The sequence below is a fragment of the Myiozetetes cayanensis genome, unplaced genomic scaffold (genome assembly GCF_022539395.1).
Source record: "Myiozetetes cayanensis isolate MyiCay16 unplaced genomic scaffold, myiCay2020 scf24, whole genome shotgun sequence".
NCBI lineage: Eukaryota > Metazoa > Chordata > Aves > Passeriformes > Tyrannidae > Myiozetetes > Myiozetetes cayanensis.
Genome location: NW_026087456.1, coordinates 4,446,314 through 4,456,249, shown reverse-complemented (window position 1 = coordinate 4,456,249; position 9,936 = coordinate 4,446,314). Strand labels below are relative to the sequence as shown.

General features: G+C 40.8%; 1 protein-coding gene across 1 annotated transcript in view; it reads left to right on the top strand.

Annotated features, from left to right (window-relative positions):
- The first annotated feature begins 242 nt into the window (after positions 1 to 242).
- Positions 243 to 9,936, top strand: part of INTU (inturned planar cell polarity protein) — a 33,977-nt gene continuing 24,283 nt past the window's right edge. Inside the window, exons 1-2 of the mRNA XM_050320600.1 lie at positions 243 to 373; positions 3,618 to 4,204. Coding sequence (XP_050176557.1) covers positions 249 to 373; positions 3,618 to 4,204 — 712 coding nt within the window. The 5' untranslated portion in view covers positions 243 to 248. The remainder of the gene's footprint in view (positions 374 to 3,617; positions 4,205 to 9,936) is intronic.

The window sequence follows — 9,936 nt, the reverse complement described above, 5'->3', positions numbered from 1 at the left end:
TAAATAGCCTGGTTATTCGCGAGGGATTGCTAGGGCAGTTTCTTAGTTTGGAGGCGGCGAACGGGGAGGTTGGCCCTCAGTTTTATATTGGCGGTGCCGCTCCCCCCCCTCCTCACACACTCGGCGCGAGCCCCTCGCGCTTCCCGCCGTCTCCATGGCGCGCGGGGACGCGGCCAATGGGAGGGCGCGGCGCGGGCCACGTGCCCTCCCGGCGCGTGGGGGGTGGGGGAGAAAGGGGGGGAGGTGTCATGGCGTCCGCGGGGCCCGGCGGGAGCGGAGCCGCCGAGGCGATGGAGCCGCCGAGGGGAGAAGGCGCTGAGCCTGCGGGCACCGGCAGCGGCTCCTGCAGCTCCTCGCTGTCCGCCAGCTCCGAGTAAGGGCGGAGCCGGGAAGGGCGAGCCGCGGTCGGGAGCGTTCGTGGGGTTTGCGCCGCCGCGGCGCTGTGGGTGTAGCGGTGATGGTTCCGGTAGCAGAGGACGCTCTGTGCTTTCGGAGACGCTCTCTGTGCCGAGCCCGGGCGGTAACGCGGCGAGCAGCAGCGTTAGTTCAGCCCCGGGCAGTGCTTGGGATGAGTCCTGTATCCCGGCTGGACACGGCCTGCGAAGCGGAGGGGAAGGAGGGGCTTCGCACGTGTGTTACAAGTGCCAAGTGCTCAGGCAGAGCTGAGAAGTGAATGGTTTCATGTGCCAGTGGGGAAAGCAGCGTGTTTGTGTTTTTAGTAGTTCTGATCTGTTATAACAGAGTTTAACATTTTGTGTCACTAAGTCAGAATCCTTCTGGGCAGCCATAGGCAGTCAGAGGATGGCAGCTTTGCCCATGCCAAATCGATGCCTCAGCGTGAAGCTGTACTTGGTTGTGGCACAGCCAAAGGTCTGAAAAACTAAAGATGACGATCTTCACTTCTGCAGAGTCTCATATGGGTGGAATTTAAGTTGAGTGCAGTTACCTAAAAGTGGTTAAGGCTTGATTTGTTGTTTCATTGCTTTAAAACAGGCTTACTGGTCATAGAATCACAGAATGGTTTGGTTTGGAAAGGACCTTAAAGATCATCTAATTCCAATCCCCCTGCCTTGGGCAGAGACAAGATCTTAATGGTTTTATTGTTTTAGTTTCCTTGGGTGAGAAGAGCTTTCTCTTGCTTCAGAAACAGAACGTGGATCCTCTCTTTCTGGTATATCTTTCTTCCATACATGGACAGTTTGAATTGGCACAGTTTTCCAGGAATTTATCCCAAAGGAGAAGTACCTGTGTGGCATCAGTGGAACTGCTCTAAAGGAATGTGGGTCTTTCAGATTTTTAGGTCCCTTAACTGAAGCCTCCAGATGTAGGTGGAAACGCTTGTTTTGACACAAGGGAAGAGAGATGGAAATCAGATTTTTTTTTCCTTGCTTAGTTTAAATCAGTGGTGACACTACAGCATTAGAGGAAAACGTGTCATCCTAGGTGTAGATTTCTTGTCTCAGACTTTGCTTTTTCAGATGTCTGTACAGATCTGCATTGAGAAAGTGAGAGTTCCTTTACATTATAATGTAAATGCTACAAATGCCCACCCCTTTTCTTTTCTTAGTCCATAAGGTACATTGTAGTAAGAATACACAACAAAGCTGGAGAATGTGAGTGAATGAACTGACATCCAAGTTGGAATTTTGACATTGCCCCTAAGAAGAAAGAGCTTTTCCAAAGAGCACAATCCCTTTTAGAGAGGGAGTAAAATGGCTGTCATACATACATCACAGGAGTTTCTGCTAATCCACATGTTATTCCTTCATAAATTTTTAGTGTTTCCTTATTCGATTTTGGTTTTTCCTAATTTTGCTTACATCTACCAGAATGCAGAAGTACTTTAAAAACAAAACAAGGGAAAACTCTGGCATGTTATTTCTTGCCTACCACCTTTTGAAAGATATCAGATACTGTCTGGCCTTTGCAGCCTTGAGTGAGATACTCAAGATCTTGAGTAAGACCTAGTACAAGCTGCAAACTCTGACTTACCCATGAGCCATCAGGATTAGCCAAATCCTCCCAAGTCATGGCTCTTCTTTTAAAACTATCGACTTGGGCACAAAAAATTAATAAATGCAGAGGAAGTGCGTGATGTTTCTTCCTGTCTGCAACATCCATATGCTTCTCTCAGTAACTGGGGCTCCAGGAGGAGAGTAATGCCAATGTTTTCTATATTCTTAGTCCAGCCAGATCTCTTCTTTGAGCCCTTAAAGGTGCTGTGGTGCAATGTCTTTGCATAGTGTTGAAGCTGTTTCATTTATCTGTTCTCTAATGCTCTATTTGAAATATTTAATACTAGTTCTAAACAAAACTTGCTCATTATTCTGTAAAATTAGTTCTGGTATAAAATGTATTAATGTATTTTAACTTGAAACCAATGAATGATGTTAATTCTGATGCAAATCTCCGATCTAGTTTTTCCTTGTATGATTTTTATGAACCAGGGAGACCTGTTGGTCATCTAGTTGGGATGAATGAACCGTCCTTGTCTGTTCCTGGAAGTCTTCCATACAGAGTATTCTAGATAATTAAAACTCTGAGTACTCCTACTTTGGTCATTATTGATCCTCATCCTGTGGTAACACTCGGTGCTTCATCTTGGGGTTCATTTGGCCTATTTGCCCCTCAGCAACCATTTTTCTAGTTGTATTTTTTTTCTCAGCCAAAAGAGTGTGATTTCCTTCAGTCTCTTTTCCCTTTAAAACATGTTTATACACTACTTACTATTTGCCTCTGTGCTGTGGATATGTTCCAATTATTCCCTCTTTCTTAAAACGTACTATCCAAAACTGGACGTGGTTGACACATCGTTGTTACCAAATTAGGACAAAAAATTTTTTGTGCTGTGCTGATGGTACTTTTGTTAATACATCCTGGAGCTGCCTTGCCTTGGCTTTGCAGCAGGGTGTTGCTTGTGACTTCAAGTGATCCACTCCAGCTGTCAGAACTGTTTCTAACAGCAGTGCTGCCTCTTTTTAGTGTGGATTTTTGCATGTGAGCTTGAATGTGCTGCTGTTTGCAACTTGACTGTTAAAAAGTGTTACCTAGATTTCGTCTTGGGTTGTTTGGGGATTTTTTTTTTGTTAAATTTAAGTGATTTTAAAATGTTAATCTTGTCTTTCCAAAGGGCTGACAGTACAACCTGTCTTCCCATAGCATCATAGAATATCCTAAATTAGAAGGGACCTACAAGAATCACCAGGTTCAGCTTCAGACTCTGCACAGGATAACCCCAAAAATCACACCATGATTGTATTATAAAGGCAAAAATAATGTTAGAGAACAAATAGGATGGCATTGTTTTTCCTAAGAGAAAGCCCTATCATGCCCATGAATGTAATTACTAATTAGAACTTGTATGTGAAATAAATGGTTTGCGGTTGTATTTTGTTCTTTGTTTTCAGAAAAAGGAATGTTGCTATTTGCAATGGCTGTTGTTCTGTAAGGCATTTGAAGAAACAGTTTAACTGTCAATGTTCAGGAGGAAACTGGGTTTTTTTTTCCTCTTTTTATCCCTTGCACGCTGTCCCTCCCTATTTAAAACAGTCAGATGTCACTTGCATAGCACTCTTCCTTATCAGAACTGTCACTGATCGTTCTTTCTTCTTTCCCAGTGATCTTGAGCCGGAATGGTTGGATGGTGTGCAGAAAAACGGGGAATTATTTTATTTAGAATTGAGTGAAAGTGAAGAAGAAGCTCTGCTCCAGAACAGCTGTCCAGAAATGCCAGCAGTGAATCACGTCAGGTTTCGTGAAAACGAAGCTGAAATTATTCAAGAGGGCTCACGAAAGGAAAGAAAGTACGAACTGAAGAAATGGACCAAAATATTAAAAAAGAAAAATCTTTTACCCAAGCATTCTGGTAAGAAAGACAGTGGAAGCTGCAATGTGCACTCCACTGGTCCTACTTCCATATTGAAACACCAATCCACACAGAAAATGGGCGTCACCGTTCAGCAGAAGTACAAAGATGTGCATGTTTATGTGAATCCCAGAAAACTGTGCAGTGCTGGAGAAGAGGAGCAGCAGAGGCTGCTGGAGGCCTTAGTGGGAATTGTCCATCAGTCCTCATGGAGCAGCAAAAGAGTGGAGAAACAAGGCAGGAAGGATAAAGTCACCAGAGGAGCTGGTGAAGAGAAGCTTGTGGTGCATGGCTTGGTGCCAGGTAGTTCTGCAGTGAAAACAGGTCAAATCTTGATCGGTAAGTAATCACAGGAATAGTCAGCCTCTGCCCTCTTCCTCTGAAATGAAGACTTGTGAGGTTTTTTTTTTCTTTTTTAGGCAGCTGATTTGAGTATTCCTGAGATACAAGCCGTTACATCAGTTCTTGAGGGATAATTTTAAATCAATGTCATGGCCTCTGATGCTTTGTTACCTAATCAGTTTTACTATATTAGTGGTTTTAAGAACATGTGACATAACTTAAAAGGTGTAAATACAGGAAGGAGATGACTATCCCTTAGTGTACAGGGACTGAGCAGCTTGAACATGGAGCAAGAAATACACCACCACCACCTCTTTAATTTAATGCAGGATTTACTCCCTAGATAAGTGGGACTGGGGAAAGCCTATAGTCTGCCAAATACTGTATTTAGTTTTCAGTCTTTTCCACAGCATCCCCCTTAGATGAAAAGCTTTACTGTATATGCTTTAAATGGATTTTGTATCTCAAAAATTAGGAAAAAAGTACCAAGTGAGATACTTGTTGTGAATTTTCTGCATAGCCTTGTTTGGTTATTTCTCTGTTTAGCACGTCTGACAGCTGCTTCCTCAGCAGTTGTGATGGGGAGACTCCAAATCTATAGTGGTGCTGCAGTTTGGGGAGGCAGTGAGCCAGCTTAGTCACTCTCCTTTGTGTTGCTTTGGCTCATCAGACACTTCCACGAGCTGATGCAACTAAATAACCTGGCAGGAACCTAACCCAGAAGAAAAACTGGCTGTATAGTGTTTTGGGGGTGTAGAACGTTAAACTTGGGTCACGGAAGGTCTGACAAGCACCCAAACGTGAATAATTGAGAGGAATGAACTGTTGGGAGTGGAAATGAGGGAGTAGAAATACTCCCACTTTAATTGAGGCCCTTAAAAGGACTTGGCGCTCACAGGAGGCCAGCCTTGGAGACAGTAAATGTGAGACAACCAGGCCACATCTGCAACGGGCAGCAGGTTGTTTAACTCCCTTTGAAGTTGATCCCTCGTAGAGCAAGAGAGCAGAAGATGGGATGATGGTTAGAAGATCCTGAAAATCCTAATGCTATAGTAGCACAAATCCCACAAAGTCAGCATGAGTTGGTTTGAAATCCCAGTGTTGTGTGTGTAAAAAGGCAGATCGTGCTTTGACAGGCTGATTCTTCCAGCACGTGTTTTTGGTAGGGATCCTAAAGAATACTCCAGAGGGAAAACTGGATAGCTTTCCAATTTCTCCAGCAAGAACTGATTAGTCAAGAAGTGGGGGATGCAGAATGAGGGGGAGGAGTGAGTGAGTTTGATTTGCTTAATGGTATTTAATTTAATTAGTGCAAGAGTGTGTATTTATAACCTGGAAGTTAATTTTGGGACACAAATTTGTCTATGGCATGTTCGTAAGAGCAAGTGTGAAGTCAAAACAGTGCAGGCAAATACCAGATCCAGGAGATCAAGTGAACCTAAACAGAGATAGTATTTCATCTGCTGCACTTAATGATTCCCAGAGCTAGTGGGGACAGAATCTGTGGGGTTTTTGTTTTGTTTTAAATAGAAGAAAATTTACTTTAATCTAAAGAGCCTCGCAGTTTAAAATGTCCTAGGCTGTCACCAACCCTTGCCTTGTTTTTGCACATTGAAAACAAAATAGTTATAACCATACTGGAGTTATTCAGCTCTTAACTGGGAAAATGAGCTGTATTCAGTGCCAACAGTATAAAATGTATAATTTTCATATAAAAATACTTTCAAAGGATGTATCTATAGCGAAGTTGAATACTCTGGAATTTTTTATGTGGTGTCTAGAAATAGGGATGCTTTGCATAAATTAGATGCTCGGGTTTCAGTGCTGTCTGCATAAAGAATATACAGTAAAAAAAAATGTTTGTTCTTGTCAAAAAACTGTCTGGTTTACTGCATCTGTATTGCACCCTCAGAGGATGGGATAGCTGTGGTGTACACCCAAAGCCTGATTTTGTGGTATACACCAAAGCCTGATTTTGAAGCAGCTGTAGTTCAGTAGATCCTCACAGGGTCTAAAGTTGGACAGAAAGTTCAAAAAAATACAGTAGAACTTTGCCTTTCAGTTGTTGTTGATGAAAGCAGGTTTTAGGAATCCTGTTGGGAATTGTGGAAAGAGTCAAGAATATTTTTGTGGTCAGGCTAAAATGGAAGAATTAGCACAAAAGTGAGCAGCTTCTTGAACTATCACAAATGAGGAGTATCTGATCAGTACAGTGTGGTACCTGCTTGCTGGTCTGGTTATGAATGTGTTCATCTTCACTTACACGTGTGGGCATAGACATTAACCTGTTCTTGTTCTGCTGCTTAGTGTACTTTAATGGTGGAGCAGACCGGTTTTTGTAGTCTTACAAACCATATTTTCCTTTTGAAATACATGCTTTAAAACAACATCCAGTGGTCTTCCTGGTGACCAGTTTGCAGCACTCATTTTGACCCACAAAGTGGTTATTGCTTTAACATTTTCAGTAGAAATAGCTGCCTTTTCCATCCTTAATAATCACTTCCCTCAGGTGGCTTCTTTTAATTATTTTGAAATGTGTATCCCTTATAGCTTTGAACACTTAAAACATCTGTTTATTATTTGTGCACTGCACTTTAATTTTTGTTTTTAAGATTGCATATGGAAGTCGTAAGTCTTTTTGCTGTACTTTATTAGCCAAGTGGAATGCAGGCACTGACCATATGAAAGTAAATACAATGGTTTTTCAAGCTAAAAAAAAAAAAAAAGCCCTGCTGCTTTGTAACTCTGAATAGATGGCACTCCATCCATATGGTTTTTATCAGTTCATTTATCTTTTTTTTTATTAATATTTAGCAGTTCAGCATCCATCTTAAATTTTCAAAACAGAAAAGCCCTCATTGATTTTTTTGAACTCTTGCTGTAAATTTCATTTTGGTTATGATGAAATACAGTTGCTTTTATGTCGTGTTCTTAAAAGTGGTTTTTGTATTTTTGGCAAACAGTTTCTTTGCTTAAGTTAATTTTCAACAATATGCAAAGCTTGGTCTGCTATGGAAAGCTTTCTAGTCTCATCTTTGAGTGTATCTTCAAAAAGAAAAGCTCCCCAAAATACCTGCTTTTAGATCCAGACAAATAAGGGGTATGATAGGAAAATGCCATTATGATTTGCTTCCCATCCCCCTTCAAATTGAAATCCATCCTACTCATAGCAGGGAAAACTGTAAATGCTGATGAGCATCATCTTTACTATAAAGCAAATGAAAAAGTAATTTCAACCACACTGAAAGTCCAGCAGAGCTCTTGTCACTAGCAGAACGTACTGTTGTTATCTTCTTTGAAACCATCTTACTGCTCTCATCACCAAATATCTCAGCGTGAATCTTCTCACCTTATCAGTATGTACAGTTGTCAAAAAAACGTGAAAACTCTCCAGGGACAGCAGTTCATTGTGGATGATAGTAAAAGTGGACTCTAATAATACAGTTTTGAACAGGGATGCAATGACTTGAGAAGTCCAAGACTCCTTAAGAGTCCTGTTAGGAAAATATGTCCTTGAAAGGCCCAAAATGCTGTGAGAGTTTGAGATTTTTATGTGGAGTATCATGGTGTATTTCTTGAGAAGACTCTCCAAAGCAGAGATGTTGGGCACACATGATGGAAACACAGAGCTTGCATAATCTTTGCTGTGTCCTCACTGTGGTGTTTGGGATATGATTTATATTCTTTTAATTTTCTCGTGAAGCACAGAAGCATTGGTTTGGGTGGAAGCAGCCTGCTAACATATAAAACAAGTAATCTGGCTTTCTTCACTAGGAATGTGTTCCATAGTTTGCCTGTTTTTGGAAAGGAATAGATGAACTTTTGTAGATACTTCCACCAAGTCGTTACTGAGAACAGAGGAAACCAAATACCAGGATTCTGTGGCAAAAGTGTCCTCCGTCCTCTCCCACGTGAACAACTTGATTCAGGAAAAAAAGTGTTCATTTTCCATCACAGTATGGAAGTGGTGTTCACTGACCAATCATTGTCCCTTGGCTTAATGCATGGGAGATAATGCCTTTAGAAATGGTGCCTGCAGGTTCATCACCAGGGGTTGGATAGTTAACAGAACTAACAGTCCTGTGAAGTCTGTGTGAAGAACATTTATGGGTATCTTATAGTTTCTTTGTGGACTGAGAATGATGGAATGGTTTGGGTTGGAAGATGATCTTAGAGATGATTTTGTTCCAGTCCCACACAAAGTCTCTCAGAGCTCTCCCCAACCTGGCCTTGAACACTTCCAGGGGTGGGGCATACATAACTTCTCTGGGCAGCCTGTTTCACTGCCTCATCACCCTCACAGGGAAGAGTTCCTTCCAAATACCTGATCTAAATCTACTCTCTTGCAGAAGGACATATATTTTTTCTAACAATAAATTTGTTAACTCAAGGTCGGATATCTTGGAGCTGCCTGAAGAAAATTCATTTCCTCTATTGTAGTTGCTCAATGTGTCTCTAAAAATGGAATTAATTTTTTTTTTCTAATGTTTGTCTCTACATCTGTAATTCACCAATATTTAGTCTGAGATAAATCGACTTGACTCTGCAGACCATCAAGTCAGATGAACTTAAACAATTGCAAACACTATTTAGACTTTTACTACATTTAACCTAAAGTGGTTGAACATTAAGTAAGTGAAATGAGATTAAACTTTATACAATTTGTGCAATTTTTTTTTATGTCTTTAATGTCTGAAGACCTAAGTCAGTCTCACTGTCTGGGAGTTTTTCACAATGCTAAAGCAGAGGAGACAATTCTCAAATAAAATGTAGATGGGGAAAGTCTAACAAAGTGAACTTGCATGTATAAACCCTTCCACTGCAATTCATTATCACAGTGGGTAGGTCCTCTGGAAAGCTGTTCCACTTATGGTATGTGATTACATTTTTTACCAATTGACTGGAATAAATATTTATTGCTGCAGTGAAAGTTTTACATATGTGCATTAGGCATACAGTAAATAATACACTTTTGAGTATGCAACGTGCAAATAGTGATGGCTCTTCTTTCAAAGTGTGTTTGTGTATTCCACCCTGGGAGATGTGGTTCCAGAGGTGCACATGGCTTCACAAAGTGCCCGCAGCTCCTCTGAATGGCTTTGTGGATCAGATGACTGTTCTCCTTACAGCACAATTCCTAAGGTCTACAGTAATTACTAAACAAACAGAACACCAAACAACTTTTGTTTAAACAGTGCTTCAGTTGAGGAGAAGAGCAGTTTATGCTTTCTTTTGTAGTTGTGAGTGACGATTTTTAATGTAGTGTTCTTAATAAAGAACATAGTAATTCTGTTTATAATTCCTGTTATATTAGAGTAGCCTGAATGTTCTGCCTTTCATTACTAATTTTCAAGTCCCAGAACTCTGGCATGGACTTAGTGAATTGCTTTTAAATGCTCTTTAACTCTTAACTTTTCTGTCTTTGAATTACTGTTGTGTTGAAGATTCCATAGACTAAAACTTCACTGTACTGTGCATTAAGAACCACAGAGGTTAGTGAGAGAGCTACTATTACTGAAAGAAAAAAACCAATGTAACTTATTCCAAGGGGAGATAACCTTTTTATGTGTATATTACAACTTAACCTTTTCTTGGTTTTACTGTCAGAAAGAGTAGGAATGAATTTTTCTTTCATAAGAGTGAGTGGTTGGTTGTTGTCTGGTGCATTAAAGAGAATATTGCTTGCATTTTTGGGGAACTCAGTATTTCCTTAGTGCTGGTTAAGTTAA